General features: G+C 40.7%; 1 protein-coding gene across 20 annotated transcripts in view; it reads left to right on the top strand.

The window, feature by feature from the left end:
* The window catches only part of msn (serine/threonine-protein kinase msn), a 240,508-nt gene that overhangs the window by 168,359 nt on the left and 53,111 nt on the right, over positions 1-19,038 (top strand). For 11 of the 20 annotated variants that reach the window (XM_073981486.1, XM_073981482.1, XM_073981477.1 and 8 more), the window contains 2 exons: positions 4,580-4,866; positions 13,209-13,347. In XM_073981486.1, the coding sequence (XP_073837587.1) occupies positions 4,580-4,866; positions 13,209-13,347 (426 nt within the window). Of the gene's footprint in view, positions 1-4,528; positions 4,867-13,208; positions 13,348-19,038 lie in introns of all 20 variants that reach the window. The other 9 variants (XM_073981478.1, XM_073981484.1, XM_073981475.1 and 6 more) reach the window with 1 other exon arrangement.

Raw genomic sequence — 19,038 nt, 5'->3', positions numbered from 1 at the left:
AGAGCATTGCGATGGTTACAATGTTCTGAGGAAAGATCGCACCAGAAGTGGAGGTGGGGGATTGGCTTTCCTATTGCACCAGTCTGTCCAATACAGACCTATCTCGCTTGAGCCTGTCTCTAATGACCCATACATGGAATGTATGGGGGTAGCAGTCAGGTGTGGAGCTGCCGAGATAGAGTTGCTGAATGTATACATCCCGCCGAGAAATAGCTGTATCCATGATTATAGGCCTGACATTAGCCCGCTCTTGCAAGGTCATAATCGTCTGGTCCTGGGGGATTTTAATGCGCATCATGAGATGTGGCATTCGGCCCTCGGAAACGACCAGAGAGGTACAGCGCTGGCTGAGCAGATTGATAGCTCTACGTTTTGCACGGTCAATGAGGACGCCCCTACCAGAATTAGAGGAGAGTGTCACAGTTCGCCTGACATAACCATCGTGTCACCTGGTCTGACAAATGACGTTACCTGGCAACCCGTCATTTCCCTTGGATCAGACCATCTCCCCATAATTGTCTCCATTAGCAGACCACCCGACTTCATCACCTCTGAACGCCGCACGTTCGTCAATCATAAAAAAGCTGATTGGCCGAGTTTCAGAGAGTTCACCAATCACTGCTTCAGAGAATTGCCCAATCCTTCTGATGTTCGGGTAGCGGAAAGGACGTTCCGGGACACCATCACTGCTGCAGCCGCTCGCCATATCCCTGCTGGTCGAATACCCGAAGTAAGACCAAATTTCCCAGCAGAGGCGACGGGATTAGCAAACGAGCGTGATGAGCTTCGTCGTATCAACCCCAATGACCCCAGAGTCAGGGAGCTGACACTGGAAGTTAACAGGCTGGTCGGCGAGCATAAGCGGAACAAATGGTTAAATCATCTGAAGAGCTGCAACATTGGAGCCGGTATAGGTGAATTGTGGGCAACGGTTAAGTCACTCTCGAACCCTGGAAGAAGGGAAGATAGGACCTCAGTCACGTTTGGCGACGTTACGTTGACTGACCCGAAGAGGTGCGCAAGTAATTTCAATCGACAGTTTGTCGAGCATCCCGAGAGTGACAGGGCGAAGAGAAGAGTATTACGTCGCATCAGATCTCTTCCTGCCGAGGATGAACCACCACAATTTACAATGGATGATGTTGCCAATGCCATCAGGAACGCTAAATCATCCAAAGCGTTGGGCCCTGATGGAATCTCCATGGTAATGTTGAAGCAGCTGGATGAGCCGGGAGTCGAGTATCTCACCAAAGTCTTCAACTTGTCGCTAGCCACTCTCGTTGTTCCCGAAGTCTGGAAAATGGGCAGGGTGGTCCCACTACGGAAGCCAGGCAAGGATGCCAGCAAAAGTGAATCGTACAGACCGATTTCGCTTTTGTCGCCCGTAGCAAAGACACTTGAGGCCTTGATCCTCCCCAGTATCAGAAATAGCTATCAAGTTGCCGATCATCAACATGGATTCCGTAAGCAGCACAGCACGACAACAGCGCTGCACGCCATTACCACATATATCTGTAAAGGACTCAACCAGAGACGGCCGTGCGATAGAACAGTGATGGTGGCTCTTGACTTATCAAAAGCCTTTGATACAGTCAGGCACTCCACGCTGTTTGAGGACATTGAGCAGACAACCCTCCGGCCAAGCTTGAAACGTTGGATAGTCAACTATATGTGTGGACGCCAGTCGTACGTGGAATTCAGGAATAAGAAGTCCAAACCCCGTAGAGTGAAACAGGGAGTTCCCCAAGGTGGGGTGATATCTCCGGAACTGTTTAACCTCTACCTCTCCTGTATTCCACCCCCTCCAGACGGCATTGAGATCGTGACGTATGCGGATGATTGCAGGATCTTGGCGTCGGGTACCTATCCTGATGACATCTGTGAGAGACTGAACAACTATTTAACTGATCTTACCACCTTTTTCCATTCGAGGAATATGCAGATTTCCCCCACAAAATCTACAGCCACTCTGTTCACCACATGGACAGCGCAGTTTGGACGTGAGTTGAATGTCGTGGTCGACGGTAGCAGAATTCCGACCACAAACTGCCCTAAAATTTTAGGGGTCACATTCGACACTACATTCACGTCGTGCGCACACGCCACAGCTATCTGCGACAAGTTGAAAAGTAGGAACAAGGTCCTCAAGTCCCTGGCCGGCAGCACTTGGGGTGCAGATAAAGAAACCTTGTTGACCACATATAACGCGATAGGTCGGTCTGTGGTAAGCTATGCGGCTCCAGTCTGGTCCCCGAGATTGTGTGATTCGAACTGGAAAAAGATTCAAACTTGCCAAAATGCAGCCCTGAGAACAGCGACAGGGTGCCTCCTCAAATCTTCAGTGGACCATCTAAATACATGAGGAGGCAAAAATTCTTCCTGTAAAGCAACACAATGAGATGCTTTCCTTGCAGTACCTGCTTGGATGTTATCGTGTGAGCCAGGGAGATCAGGAAGGATATCCATGCTCTAGAGGGAGAGGCCCAACGATACAGGAGAGAACCCCTAGATCAACATGCATATCAAGCAGGTTTAAATAGCATTCACACAGTTGCTAAGGCCATAAGCAAATATAGTGTGAATAAAGTCGATGGAGTACTATAGCAGCTGAGGAGCGTCAGCTGACACGACAAACCAGAGCAGTTTTTCTTCAACTACGCTTGGGATATTACAGTCGCCTAAATTCTTATTAGGCGGATATCGATCGCGCCATGCAAGACATCTGCCCAGTATGCGGCATGGGCCCGCACGACACAATGCACGTTTGTCAATTTCCCCGCCAATCCTACTCATCTAACTCCAGTGGATCTGTGGTTACATCCTATCGAAGCAGCCATTTTCATGGAACTGAAGATAGACCCAGAGCCAGATTAAACAGAAGAACGAACAGCCAAACATACAATAATAAACACTGTTACAACAACAACATACTCCTGGTCGTGCCATGCGTTCTCTGCTGAAGACCTCTGTTTTGATATTTGTAGTGTTTCAATGTCCCGTCTTCGCGTTTTGTTACTCCGACTTGATACTCTCTACTCTGCAACTTTTGTTACAAGAATGTTTAAACCTCGAATCGTTCGTACGTTGATACACTTAATGAGTACCTCCATTTGATTAGATTATTTGTTAGTCGATCTGAAGTGGGTACCACCGTTGTACTATTGTATGTCCAGGGTTCGATTACCAGGCCAGGCAACTCAAATTTTCAAGGGTGGCACAATTCACCTCTGTATAATACTTGGCGATAGTTTCTGAGTGATTCAGATATGTCAATAACATTGAGATAATATGAATCGATCTGAGAAAATTATACCTTGTCCCTTCAGGAATGTTTGAAGCAATTTGAACTAAATTCAGATAATTCGATTTTCAAATAGACTGTAATGAATAGTAAATGTAATACTCGAAATGGATGAAAGGACTTTAGAAATACATATGTTTCTCTCCTACAACAGACAATCTTTCCTCTCGAACAAGAACGGCGTACAGGCCTTAAAAAAGTGTTTTTGTTTGTTTAACATTTCAATACATTCACCTAACACCGATACTAACCCCTTACTTCTTATACTATAAGTTTGTATATATGTGTTTTGATTTGCTTAGTGTTTTACAAAAAAATCTCACATAACTTAATAAATATCTCACATCTAACCACCTTCCATCCCCCTAATAACAAAACACATTTCATATTCGTAAATAAGTTACATGTTTGTTGCTATTTCCTCCTCCCTTACATTGCATGAACTATCAATGTTCGTTTTGTGTCTTTATTTGTAAAGAGGTAAAGCTTTAACAAAATTGAAACTTTCTATATCGATTACTAATACCTCACTCCTACTCTCTCAACATTCGTTGCCTGCCAAACAAAAAATGAAACTAATACTAAATTGCAATGTTGTTGTTTGTGTGTTATATGTCAGTCACATTCTTTTCTAACACAAAAAAAATCTTTAAAACGAACATTTCAAAAATCTCACTTCTAATAAAAGTTTACAATTTTTCTCACATTTGATGTAAATTTTGTTTTTTATTTTTTTTTCGTGGCCTAAAATTTGTTTGCAATAAAAACAACATGAATTGGCGTAACAAAATAAATGAAATTAAACCAACCTACCAACCCACCTACCAATCAATTACCAATTATAATGAACAACACCATTTCAACGTCCTTGTTACCATCACCACCACCACCACAACAACAATTACAAACATGGTCAACAAATTTGTTAATAAAAACCCTGCCAAAACGACATGGAAATACATGAAATGTGTTTGACGTACGTTCACACCACCACCACCACCACCACCACCATTATTCAATTCAAACAATGAAAACACTTTCTCCTACACTCCTCACATATGTACAACAACACCTTGTCCCTATTTGTATCAAATCATCATCACCATTATCACATCCAACCCACCCACAACCACTACCACCAACAACCTTGTGCAATACCATCACCACCAATCAATCGTTCACTAAATGTCCATCATGACAAAAAAAAATCCAATGTAAAACAATTAGGATTTGGATATGATAGCTGCACAACTAAATGAATTGGGCGTCTCTCAACAGCCTCAACCACAGACAGCATCGGCATCATCATCTTCCTTTGGCCAGCAATCGGCAGCCCAACCTGAAGCACCACCACGTAATAATCGCCAATCGTCGGGCGGACCACCATCAGGGTCTGGCAAACCGGCTGCTCCTCTACCCACATCGGGCAATAATCATCATCATGTGGCCGTTTCAAATCCCTTGGATCCATTGGATAGCAGTGATTCGGATAGTGAACCGGATGAGCCCAACGATCGTGGACGTAATGATGGTACTCTCTTGGCCAGTGATCCACCAAAACCACTGTAAGTATTAACAAATGAATGAATAATTAAAAAAATACTAAATTAAAAAAAAAAAATGATTATTTATTAGAGTGCATGTGAAACGTTGAGAATTAAAGGGAAGGTACGCAAGATCAAATAGAAAACACTTAACTATAACGAAGCTGTTGGGGACATTTTACGGAATTATCCGTTATAGGGACGTTTTTTTACAGAAAAGTTCGACTTTAGAGAATTGTTTAAAGATTTGAAAAATAATATTTTAACTAGACGGTTATATAAACGAAATACATCTCATCGACAATCATTCATGTTGTTTATGTTTAAAGGACTCTCTAAGTCTTGCTAATAATCGTTTACTTTTACATTCCTAAAATTTTTAACGTTTCATATGAATTATGTGAAAGATCAAAGTGGACAAATATGTTCCTATGCAAATGCATATATGGTTAGGATGGTCGTAGAGAAAATCTGATTATACAGAAACTCGTTTTATCACAAAATCACAAATAAATAATAAGACAGGTTAGGTTAGGGGATGTGCAGTCACTAATTGTGACTGCGTCACTCGGAGACCTTCCGGTCCATTGTGATCAAGAAAGAAAGAGCTGCAGGAAAAGAGGAGGTGGAAAAAGGGAGGATAGGGGAAAAATAAAAAGAGAAAGTTGTTAGCGCAGTGAAAGAACGAATAGATTACAAGAATGCTTAAGAGTGGAGTGATAGTTTTAGAGTAGGAGAAAAAATTTATTTTTAATGGTAGGCAGAATTGTTGAATTTATTTACGCGTTCAGATTGCGCTGTCCCAGCCACTTCAGATTTTTGATGATGTTGTAGATCACAGCAGGCTCCACAGTTGAGTAGAAAGTTAGACACGGTGGGAAGTGAGCACCTACTAACCTATGCCGTCTACCAGCCATTGCTGGACAACGACACAAGATGTGCTCGATCGTCTCTAACTCCTCCTCGTCCTCACAGAGTCTGCAGTAAACAGTAACATCCTCATCCCATTTGTTGGTATGGGCCCTGATGTAGCAGTGTCCAGTAATGACTCCCGTCGTTACTCTAACTTCAGCTTTACTCAGGTTCAGCAGAGAGTTCGTTCTTTTGACTGACAGAGACGGCCATATGGATCTTGCCACAATGCACATAGGTTCATTATGCCACAATTCACTGGCTCTTTCGTCAGAGAACGTTTTAATATTTTGAAAGAAATGACAAATGGGTGGTTTGATAGAGTCAGCGATAGCTAGGTCTGTGGACTGCGATCCTCGCCTAGCTAATTCGTCTGCTCTTTCACGTCGCGATGTCCTGGTACCCAGCATAGCCGGAAGCCGTTAGTTAGCGTTCCCAAGGCTGATCTACACTTAAGGACGACATCGGATTTGATGTTGCAGGATTTGATGGCTTTAAGAGCCGCTTGGCTATCCACAAAGAAACTTTTTTATCAATTCCGCTGCCTTCCAAATCGCGAAGATTTCAAGTGTTATACAACCAGTGTATAATCGATGGGCTTAGGCCCCAACTTTTCCCAATGGAATTCTTACATGAATAAAGTGCAGTCAATCCTTTCTTCGCCCTTTCCTCAGCATTCCTGTTCCATCGCAATTGACAGTCCAGGATAGTGCCGAGGTACTGTGCCTCGGGCGAGAGCTGAAGCTGCACTCCATCCAGTGTTGGTGGTACAAATACGCCGAGCTTACGCTTTCTCGTAAACATTACCAGTTCTGTCTTGGTTGGGTTTACTCCAAGGCCATTGGCCTTAGCCCAGCGCTACAGCGTCGATAATGCTCCTTGCATAAGCTCCGAAATGGTTGACGGAAACTTACCGGAAATCAGTAGTACAACGTCGTTCGCATAGGCGACAACTTTTATACCTTGATTGTCCAGGTCCGTCAAAATATTGTTTATAACAAGTAGCCACAGTAGCGGTGAGAGCACCCCTCCTTGGCGGGTGCCTCTAGTTACTGTTTTCCTAATTTTTGTCTCCCCAATGCTGGAGTTTATAATTCTGCTTCCTAGCATATTATTTATCCAGCAAGTTAGAGGTTCAGGTGTGTTAACTTTCTTAAGTGAGAGTTTTATGGACTCAAGTTCTACGTTGTTAAAGGCTCCTTCTATGTCCAGAAAGGCAGCCAAGGTAAAGTTTGAGTCTTCCTTATTCCTCTCAATGAAGCCAACCACCTCATGCGAGGCAGACTCCACAGATTTGCCTTTAATATAGGCGTGTTATGAGCTGCTTATAGAGGCGGTGTCTACATGGCTCCTTATCTCCAGATCGATCAGTCTCTCGAGAGTCTTAAGGAGAAAGGATGATAAATTAATGGGTCTGTAGTCCTTTGGAGCAGAGTGACTAGGTTTTCCCGCTTTGGGAATGTAAGTAACCTTTACCTCTTTCCACAGACCCGGTACATATGAGAGAGTCAAACACGCCCTATAGATCTCCTCCAGGATTTGATATAAAAGCGGTGCTGCAAATTAATGCATCGCCGGCGTTATACCATCCGGTCCAGGTGACTTATATGGCTTCAAAGTGTTGACAGCCCATTTAATCTTATTTCTGTTAACCACCTTATCAATGAGATCCAAATCCCTAGGCTCTTGAATTTGGAGGTCGTCACATTCATTATTGACGGTGTCCGCATCCTTACAGCCTAGGAAGTGGGTCTCTGCCAGGAGGTTAAGAGTCTCGGTAGCAGAGTCAGTCCACGCACCATCTTGCTTCTTGATACTTCCAATGGATTTAGGGTCCTTGGAAAGTATCCTACGAAACCTAGCTGCATCGTTGACTCCTTCTACTGACTCACAGAAATTCACCCAAGATTTTTTTCTTAGCTCGCTTGATCTCACTCTTGTATTTATTGAAACTCACCTTGTAGGAGTCCCAATCAATGTCGAGTTTAGTCTCATGAGCCCTGTTATACAGTCGCCTGGTAGTTTTTCTAAGCTCGCCAAGTTCCTTGTTCTACCACACTGGCTGAGATTTCTTCCCAGGATAGGTTAGTGGACAGGATTCCTTATGGCAACGGAGAAGAACGTCTGTAAGATTTTTTACGGTCCCATTAAGATCCTCAGCTGTTTCCACATTTATGTTAAGAGCCAGTTGAGAACTCGTTAGTTCCGTGTACTTATCCCAGTTTGTTCTTCGCGGGTTCCTATAAGGAATTTGGCGACCTCCGCCCAAAAAGACATCAAAGGATATCTTCATATGATCTGAGAAGGAACATTCTTTGGATACCCTCCAATTACATAGGACGGAGTCATCTAGATTAGAGAGGGTTAGGTCAATGACCTCCTCCCTATCCCTAATTTTAATAAGACAACAATTAAATAAAACGAATTAGGCCCAGAAATTTCTGCATATTTTGCATATCGTGCATATTTTGACATATTTTTACATATTTGCATAAAATGAGCATATGCAAAAATATTTACAAGGATTTGTGGTCTAAAATATTAAGTCTTCGTTAGGGGTATGAAACTTTACACCTGAAATTCGTCCGCGTGAGTCCACGCCTTCATATAGCCCCAATAGAACTGTACCTCCCTATTTCCGATATTTTGAAGGTTATGGCCTCAACATCACACTTAAATGGCTGACATTTTGTATAAAGTCTTCGTTGGGAGTATAAAACTTTCCACCTGAAATTTGTCAGTATAGGTCCACGTCTTCATATAGCCCCCATAGAAAGGTACCTCCCGATTTTCGGTATTTTGAAAGTTGTAGCCTCAATATAAAACTTTCCACCTGAAATTTCTCAGGATAGGTTCACGTCCTCATATAGCCCCCATAGAACGGTAACTCCGGATTTCTGGTATTTTGAAGGTTGTGGCCTCAATATCCCACCGAAATGGCTGAAATTTGGTATTAAGTCTTCCTTGGGGGTATAAAACCTTTCACCTGAAATTTCTCGATATTGGTCCACGTCTTCATATAGCCCCCAGAGAATGGTACCTCCGGATTTCTGGTATTTTGAAGGTTGTGTCCTCAATATACCTCCGAAATGGCTGAAATTTGGTATTAAGTCTTCCTTGGAGGTATAAAACTCTCCACCTGCAATTTGTCGGTATAGGTCCACGTCTTCATTTAGCCCCCATAGAACGGTACCTCCGGATTTCTTGTATTTAGAAGATTGTGGCCTCAATATCCCTCCGAAATGGGTGAAATTTGGTATTAAGTCTTCCTTGGGGCTATAAATCTTTTCACCTTAAATTTTTCGGTATAAGTCCACGTCTTCATTTAGCCCCCATAGTATCCCAGCAAAATGTTCGATGCCAAAGATGCTATTCAATCATGGGTGAAAATGATCTGGCATGTCATCTTTTTAACATCTTCATCGATGAATTTTACATGAGTGTGAACCCAAAAGATGCTATTCATTTTTGGATCTAAAGCATGTCATTTACACCAATGCTTTGACATGTCATTTTCACCAATGCTTTGGCATGTCATTTCCACCAATGCTTTGGCATGTCATTTTTACCAACCCTTTGCAATGACATTATGATTGCGACGAGAGTTTTAACAATCTTGGCTGTGATTTCGAGTATCCGACAATTAAGCCTATTGAAAATAATTAATCTTATATATTTAAAAAAAATGTGTATAAATAAAAACACAAAATGCATCTCTACTGGATCGATACAATGGGTTCAAATGCCGATGAAAAGATCGTATATTTCACGACTTCCTTTGCATGGGTTCAAATGCCGATGAAAGGATCGGATCTTTCACGACTTCCTTTGCATGGGTTCAAATACTAATGAAAAGATCGGATATTTCACGACTTCCTTTGAACCAATGCAAAAGATGACATGAAATCACGTCATCGCATAGAACCCCATTCAACGAGGTGATAGATGGAGAATGCACAGCTTTCTTCTGATTCACACGTTTAGGGATTGAGGCCAATGCTGTCTGTGTCAGTCTTCCCTAGTCTCTGTTCCAGTCCACCACCCTAGGTTATTGGACTAGAAGCCTCGTTCTGCCAATTCATCAGCTGTCTCATTTCCCTTAAAATTGCAGTGTCCTGGTACCCAACAAAAGTTAACGGCTAGACTACAAGTTTTTGAAGATAGACCCACAATTTTGAACACTCTTGGATTTAATAGTGAATGATCCTAACGCCTTTAAAGCAGCTTGGCTATCACGTATACCGTGACCATCCTATCTGCAAAGTCTGTCATTCTCAGAAGTAGTTCTAAGAGTTTTCAGCACTGCGAAAACTTCTGTCTTAATATATAACTGCAGTTGTCGTTAAGTTTGTACAAGCATCTGATGTTCAGATCTCCACAATAAACACCTGCTCCCGTGCCTTCTTCCACTCGTCCGTGAAGATGGATTGAATATCAAGAAACCGTTTGTCCTGCGCCCACTCACTCATATCAGGGATTATTACCTCAGCTGTGTCAAAGTCCAGGATTGGCAAAATGTAGCCAATTTCATTCCCGCTTACACTTAGCCCTATCTGACTACTTATCTGCTTGCATGTAAAACTTCTCTACAAGTGGTAGCTTTCGTCTAGGGAGATCTTACAGGAATAAAATGCAATTAGGTCCTTCTTGGTGCGCTCCTCAGTGTTTCTCTTCATCTTAGCAGAAGGTCAAGGATCATCCCCAGGTATTTCGCTGCCGCAGAGATATTCAATTGCACCCCATCCAGTATTGGTAGCACAACTCTCTCTTTTGCTGAATTCACACCAGGGCCATTATCATAAGCTCAGCGAGAAAGAGTTTTACTAAAGCACCTTGCATCAATTCAGACAGCGTAGACTAAAATGTCCGACTGATTAGAATGACTATGTCATCTGCAAGTGCAACTACCCTAGTTTCTAGTCTATAAAATTCCTTGAGTATCCCGTTCACCACGGGAAACTGGCTTCGTATGATTATTGTTTTCCGCTGGGGTCGGAATCATTATACCCTCAGCCTTTAGGCTAAGGAGGGTATATACACTTTGATACGATGAAAATGTGCCTCATCGAAATAATGGTTTTAGACCCCAAGTATGTTTGGACGAAATGTGTTTCAGACAATTTAGAGTCGATCTAGCCATGTCCGTCCGTCTGTCTGTCTGTCTGTCCTGCTGGCTGGAGCGCACGATAACTCTCGAACGCATGAACCGATTCGATTCAAATTTTGGCTTTCATAATATTTTGCCCAAACTTAGTTTAAGTTCGAAGATGAGCTACATCGGACCACTCCTTCCTGTACCTCCCCCACAAAAGTTCGAAAATGTTGGGAAAGTTTGTGCGCACGATAACTCTTGAAGGGAGTTACCGATTTGGTCCATACTTTGTCTAGCGTAAACTTTCTACTAGAGTAATGTGAGGTTCCAATATGGTCTCAATAGGTCCTCTCCTTCGGGTACCTCCCACACAAAATTTCGGAAAAGTTCAGTTTAGGGTCATCTCTCGAATCGCTTTGATTTTTGTTTTAGCAACTTGTATTCGGTGGCCTCCATACGACGGTACAAGTTTCATCAGGGGCAAGTCCATACTTCCTGAGAAAATAGCATGAAAGTTGCAGAAAACCCCTATGACACCCTGTGAGGTGGTTGGAGCGCAAGATAACTCTCTCTCCAAAATATGGCCTTAGTAATATTTTGTTCACACATAGTTTAAGTTTGAAGATAAGCAATATCGGTCCACTCATGCAGGTACCTCCCCCACAAAAGTTCAAAAATGTTCGGAAAAATTGTTCGTACGGTAACTCTTGAAGGGAGTGGCCGAATTGGTCTATACTTTACACATCCAAATATATCTACCAGATATAGATCATGTTCAAATATGGACTATGCTTGTCCACTCCATCCGGTACCTCCCACACAAAATTTCGGATAAGTTCACTTTAAGACCTAATATCGAATCACTTTAATTTTTGTTGAAGCAACTTGCATTCGCTGCCTCAATTACGATATCTCCTCCGCAAAACTTTTGATCTTTAATCCTAATCAACATTTTTGTCGGTTCAAACGCCCAAATTTTTTAAAACCCCCTAAATACATACGTATTTTGGGAAAAAATTGTTTCAATATACACATGCTGAGGGTATACCTCTGTCGGCAAAGCCGACTGATACTTTTTTACTTGTTTTTTTTTTTTTGTAAAAAAATCTATTTTTGAATTTGGCTGTTTACCATTTTTTTTTTAAATTATATTTTTAAAAGTCTCCCGCCCAAAAGCAATATTATTAGGTAATTAATCAGACCACAAAAATTTATGATGATCGGTCCATTCGTTTTCGAGCTATAGCCAAAACCGCAAAACGCTTTGTTACAAAGGGCGTTACCCCTGAGTGAGGTAGTCAACAAATAATATCGATATACACTTTTATACAAAATCCTCTAATATTAAAATTTACTTCACAAAAGTGTTGAACTTAGTACTACATGTTTGGCAAACTGTATTAACATGCAAACAAAAGTGTAGCCATGTTTATTACACCCCAGACAACTTAGAAAGAATTTTTTATAGCGACCGTTACTTTAAATTTTTAAATATTTGCACATTAATTTTTGGAAAAAAAGACAAAATACGGATTATCTACAATTGCCGGAATTAAAACCTCAAACGAAAAAGTACTTGACGTATCAATACAAAAATTCCGATTCCTTCTAATTCATATGTTTTCTATCCATTTCCATCAAAAAATTTGTACTACGAGGTACTTGGTTTTTACCATTTTTGGTCACGGTCGTGACACTGTGGACTGCTACTTTCTAATGGATTCATTCATTCTTCAGTTCGTAAGCTACATATTGTCTGTAAAGAGAATGAATATTCCAGACGAAAATTCCCAGATCATAATCCTTAAAGGGTTGGTGGACGTCATCGACATTAAAGAGATTTATTTGACTTTATTATCTCATAGCTGGGTCCTGAACCGACGTTCATAACCCAACGCCTCAATTTTTAACTTTCGTTTTTTATAATAATTATAAGTTCACTTTATTTAGGGCACACCTCAGCTTAGTTCAATATTTGTTATTATTCAATTTAGCCCAATTCGACATGAGATTGACTTACAAATAGAATAATTAGCTTTATTAAGTATTTTACCCATATCCATGATCTCTCTTTATATGCATATTTAAAAAAGTCACAATATTTTATTTATTTTTTCATTCAAAATATCATACAAAAACAACTAATCACAATTCATAACTCCTCCTCTTCTCCTCTTTCTTTTTTCATACATACTTCTTCATTCTTACTATTCATACGATTTTATCATTTTCTTTTATTAAAAATATCATTTCTTTGTTCCAATTTTTTCTCAAATCGTTTCATTTTCATTTTGTTATAATTTTTGTGTTGCTTGTGTTATGATTTTGTTTTAAAAAAAAGTCCTGAATTTTCATATAGGCCTGGCCTGGTGCCAGTATCAGAGGATTCGTCATCGACACCCATTACCCATGGAAGCGGTGGGCCACCAAATCGTCCACTACCTCCCACACCAGATGATGATGATCAAGCCGGAGATCGTACATTGATTATGAAAAGGGTAAGTTTCAACTCAATATTTTTATCTTTTTTGTAAAAAAGAACTGAACGAAAGAAAAGAACTTCGTAATAATATCAGCCTTTTGCCAAGTATTACATTTTTTTAAGAGTAATTTTTTTTCCAAACAAAGAAGCATTTTTTAGATTATTTTCTCTTTTTTGTACATGAAATTGGTGATTTTTTATTGTAAACAATTCTTCGTAGGTAGATTTTGTTTCTATTTCTTTTTATTTACAAAAAATACAAAAAAATAAACTTCAAGTTGTATGTATTGTCCTTGTAGAGCAGAGAAGGTGTGGTTTTATTGTGCCCAATATTAAATACATATTTTTTTAAATTCTAATAATAACAAACATTTTTTAGAAAATATTAATATTTTTTTCTTAACTTTAACCAAATAATAAAATTACTCGATTTGTTTAACTTTCTTCGATGCAACTAAATTTTCAAAATTTATTCAGGGTTTAGGGTTTTTATTTTTGTAAACCAATTTCAATTTTGAATGTATAAAATTATTTATTTTTTTTAATAGGAAAAATACAAAAAAAACTATAATTAGTGATGTTAAATGGTTGCGGTTCTTTTATATATGTATATGATATATATTTTTATTAAATTATATAAATTATTATTAGTATTTTTTAGTTAAATATACAAGGTATTCCAAAATTGAGATATTAAGAAATGAACGAGATTTTTATCTTGCTTGGTTTTTGAGTTATATGCATTAATTAGTTCATTACGTTTTTCGTTTTCCATTATACCTGGAGCCCAGCAAAGTTTAAGGAGATTTTACGTATATCATACAGAGCCATTCTGCAACCAAGATTAGCTCGAGAGTTTATGATCCGTAACTTGAGAGACTTAAGGGTTGCCTGGCTACAGTCACGGATCATGTGAGAATGGTTTCTTGTTTTCGAACCAATTCTGCCGCTTTCCTGACATCAAGAGTCTCTGATTGATAGATGCTGCGGTAACCTTTAAGCTTAAAAGAGTGTTTCACTAATGGGCTTTAGCACAGCACGTCGCGCCAGTGGCTTCCTCCATCTTGGATCCATTTGTGTATATCGCCAAACCATCCAGGATGGGTGGTCTTTTAGCTCAAATGTTCCTGCTTGCAATAATTATTGAGGACGAGCTGGACATATGTATATACGCTTGTGAGATTACTGTCACCAGATTCAAGCTGAATACCAACTATGTTTAAGACCTTCGCATGTCCAAAAAAATCGACCTCACTGCTTGATACTGGGCCACGATATCACGTTCAAAAAATAGTCGGATTTGATTGCTAAAGTGATCAGAATTGACGCAGACCTTTGAACACATGATAGTTTGAACAGTAGTGCCTTTTTCCTAAGTGCTTGTAAATAGACATGTCCAAAATAGATTAAGATGGGCAATGTCACGGCAGCTGGTCCTCTAGTACCGGATTGAGCCGGAACCACACAACATCTGTGTTCAGGCCAGAGTCTGTCACATCTCAAAAAATCAAGTTTCGAGAAAAACGCGTTTTAAGTTGACTATTGAAATTTGACTTCCCAACATAAAAAGATAATTACACAAAAACTAAAATAACTACTTGGACCATATTTTGCAAACAGCTAGCCAGATATCAGTAGCTGTTTCATAAACTCAAAAAACTTTTGTGTTGAATTATGCAAAACTCGTAGAAAATGAGCTGTAGCTCGTCGATTTTTAGAGATATCAGCATGAAAATTTGACACAAGATAAAGTAGAAGTCGTACAAAAAATAGAAATTGCTAACTCAGAAAACGCTTTTTTTGGGTTATGCCACTCTTTGCGTAAATGAGCGATATGTTTGTATTTGTATCGTTTTTCTGTGTTGGGAGCAGCATATCCCAGAATGCCTGCTCCGGGACGGAGGAAAACCCAGGACCAATATATTTTTGCTCGGTTTGTCACATCCACATCTTTACTCATATCGAGCCTTCGGCGAGATGCAATAGATGTTAGATGCATCCCTAAGGGGCTGTCTATGTGAGGGTCTATGACAGGGACTACGTTGTCGTCGTCGCCAGATTACGAAACTCCCCCGAAGTCCCCGCAACAGCAAGTGCACGCGCAGCGTTTAAGACCAACCGTTGTTGTTCCCAGGATCGTTTTGCGTGCATCCTTTTTGCAATTTAATTGCAATGGGCTCCGAGATAAGATCGAGCTAAAAGTGGACCTCATGAGTCTGAAGAATATCAAAAGATTCCGCTGCTTACAGCGTTGTGATGGTTACAACGTACTGAGGAAGGAACGCCCAGAAATCGAGTTGAGGGTTTAGCTTTTCTATTGCACCAGTCTGTTCAAAACACTTCTATCTCGTTTGAGCCTGGTTCTCGTGACCCGTACATGGAATGTATGGGGGTAGCTAGCAGTCAGGTGTGGAACTGCTAAAGTGGAGTTGCTGACCGTATACATCCCGCCGATAAATAGCTGTACACCAGGTTATAGTCCCAACATTAGCCAGCTTTTTTAATGTGATAACCGTCTGGTCTTGGGGGACTTTATTACTCATCATGCTCATCCTCTACGTTTTTCACGGTCAGTGGGGACGCCCCTACCACAATTAGCGGAGAGTGTCACATTTCGTCAGACATAACCCTCGTGTCACCTGGTCAGTCAAATATCGTCACCTAGCAACTTGTCGTTTCACTTGGAGCGGAACATCTCCCCATAATTGTCTCCATTAGCAGACAGCCAGATTTCATCACCTCTGAACGCCGCACTTTCGTCAATCATGGGAAAGCTAATTGGCCATGTTTCAGAGAGTTCACTAATCACCGCTTCAGAGATCTGCCCAACCCTTTTGATGTTCGGGTAGCAGAAAGGACGTTCCGTGACATCATCACTGCTGCATCCGCTCGCCATATACATACATACTTGCTGATCTAAAACTCAAAGTGAGACCAAATTTCCCAGTAGAGGCGACGGGATTAGCAAATGAGCGTTATAAACTTCGTTGTGCCAAACCCAGTGACCCCAGAGTCAGGAAGCTGACACTGGAAGTTAACAGGTTTTGCGCTGAGCATAAGCGGAGCAAGTGGTTAAATAATCTGAAGAGTTGCAATATTGGAGCCGGAATAAGTGAATTCTGGGCAACGGTTAAGTCACTCCCGATCCTTGGAAAGAAGGAAGCTAGGACCACATTCACGTTTGGCGATGTTACGCTGACTAATCCGAAGAAGTGAGCAAGTTATTTCAATTGTCGAACACCCCGGGAGTGCCAAGTTGAAGGAAAAATACTACCTCGCATTAGACGAGGAGGAACCACGAAATGCGAATGTCATCAGGAACGCTAAATCATCCATAGCGTTGTGCCCTCATGGAATCTCCATGGTCGTGCTGAAACAGCTGGATGAGGCGGGAGTTGAGTATCGCACCAAAGTTTTCAACCAGTCACTAGCAACCCACATCGTTCCCGATGTCTGGAAAATGAGCATGGTGGTCCCGCTACTGAAGCCATACCTGAAAAGGTGAATCATACAGATCGATTTCGCTTTTGCCGTCCGTAGAAAAAACCCTTGAAGCCTTATTTCTCCCCAGCGGCAGAAATAGCTATCCAGTTGACGATCATCAGCATGAATTCCGTAAGCAGCACAGCACAGCACGACAACAGCGCCGTACGCCATTACCACACATCTTCACACAGCCATCGTGTTAATGTGGTCCTCGGAGAACACCCCTCATCTATCGCAGCTGAGGAGCGTCAGCAGCTGGCTCAACTGCGCTCGGAATAGTGCAGCCGCCTGAATTCCTAAATTCCAAGGATATCATCGATCCTTGGAAACATCTGCCCAACATTCGGCACAGTCGTGCACGACACACTGCACCTTTTAAACTGACTGCAAAACCTACTCGACTAATTCCACTAGATTTTCAATGGACAGACGACCTGCAAAGGTCCTCTGTGGACAAAAAAGCTTCTAAACCGGGTCCCTAAAAGCTAGGCCACAAATCGTCGCTCCGGTTAATACTAAATGAAGATCTTCTTAATGTCATGTATGTAGAGAAGACCTTCGTAAGATCTTCTATGTAGAGAATACCTTCTTAAGATTTTCTATGGAAGACCTTTTAAAGGTATTCTGTGTAGAGAAGATTTTCTAACGGTCCTCTGTGGACAGAAGACCTTCTTATCGTCCTGAGTGGACAGTAGACTTTTTAAAGTCTTTTATGAACAGAAAACCTTCTAGAGGTCTTCTATGAACATAAGATCTGTTAAAGGTCTTCTATAGGCAGAAGATCTCCCAAAGTTCTTTACATTTTTCTTAATGGATAGACAATCTTCTAAGTTCCTCTGTGGACAAACGAGCATCTAAAGTCCTTCTGTGGACAGAAGATCTTCTTAAGGTACTCTATGGAAGAAGACCTTCTACCATCAAAATTCGCGCAACCACCGGAGGCGTGAAGCCCTGATAGTATATCCAGAGTCCCTAGACCAGAGCTAGGCCACGAATCGTCGCTCCGGTTAATGTTAAAAGAAAATCTTAATATATTATATGCAAAGAAAACTTACATAAGATCTTTTATGTAAAGGTGTTCTCCTTTAATTTGACATTTGAGGTACCCAGTGGTCACAAAACTAATCCACCAAAAATTGTCAACATAGGTCCGCGTTTTAGTACAGCCCCCAACAACGGTACCTCTCTATTTTCGGTGAGTATTATAGCTACAATTGTTAATCGAACTACCTGTAATTTGAAAATTAAGGTTCCTAGTGATCACAAAAAATCTCCACCAAAAACTGTCAACATAGGTCCATGTTTTAGTATAGCCCCCATATAACGGTACATCCCCATTTTCGGTATTTTATCTAAATTTTATGACGGTACTACCTGTAATTTGTCGTCTGAAATTCAAAGTGGTCACAAAACCAAAAATTTTCAAATTTTTGGTATAGCCCACATATAACAATAACTTCCGATTTTGAAGATTTTAGCTACAATTTTTAACCGAACAACCTGTAATTTGACAGTTGAGGTTCCTAGTGGTCACAAAACATCTCCACGAAAAACTGTGAACATATGTCCATTTTTTTGGTAAAGCCCCCATATAACGGTACCACCCGATTTTCGGTATTTTGATAATTTTAGCTAAAATTTTCGACCGAACTATCTGTAATTCGACATATTGTCACAGTGGTCAGTCACAAAACTTCTCCACCAAAAATTGCCAACATAGGCCCACAATTTGATATAGCCCCATCTAATGGTGTAAACCGATTGAAGACATTTTTATATGCATTTTTGACCTTATTTAAGTATCAGTGGTCTTAAATATATCTCCGCCTTTAATTGTGGACAGGAAAGCTTTTTAATTTGTTTAACGTTGTTTCTTCAGTCAAGGTTCGATTAATGATGTCAATGTCGTCGTCATTGGCAAGTACCATGTGATTTTTTATGTGTTGTACCATCATTATTTAGGTTAGGTTGTGCTATCATGTTTCACTTTCGTTATTAACCACCATTAAAAATCATGATATTGTCTTGTTGAGAGACACCAAAACACGACATCATCCTGTATAGAAGCCTGACATGCTAACTATTGTACAACAGCGGCGCTAGTGGGCAGGCTTATCCCGAAGTTATTTAAATTTAAATAAAGAACCGCATCAAATCCCTTTTAGGACAGATTAATGATGTCGGATTATGTGACATGAACAAACTAAATGTGTATTTTTGA

Source organism: Musca autumnalis, unplaced genomic scaffold (genome assembly GCF_047663935.1).
Source record: "Musca autumnalis isolate F117 unplaced genomic scaffold, ASM4766393v1 scaffold_4, whole genome shotgun sequence".
Lineage (NCBI taxonomy): Eukaryota > Metazoa > Arthropoda > Insecta > Diptera > Muscidae > Musca > Musca autumnalis.
Note: the sequence above shows the minus strand (reverse complement) of the source record. Positions and strands in the feature narration are given on the sequence as shown.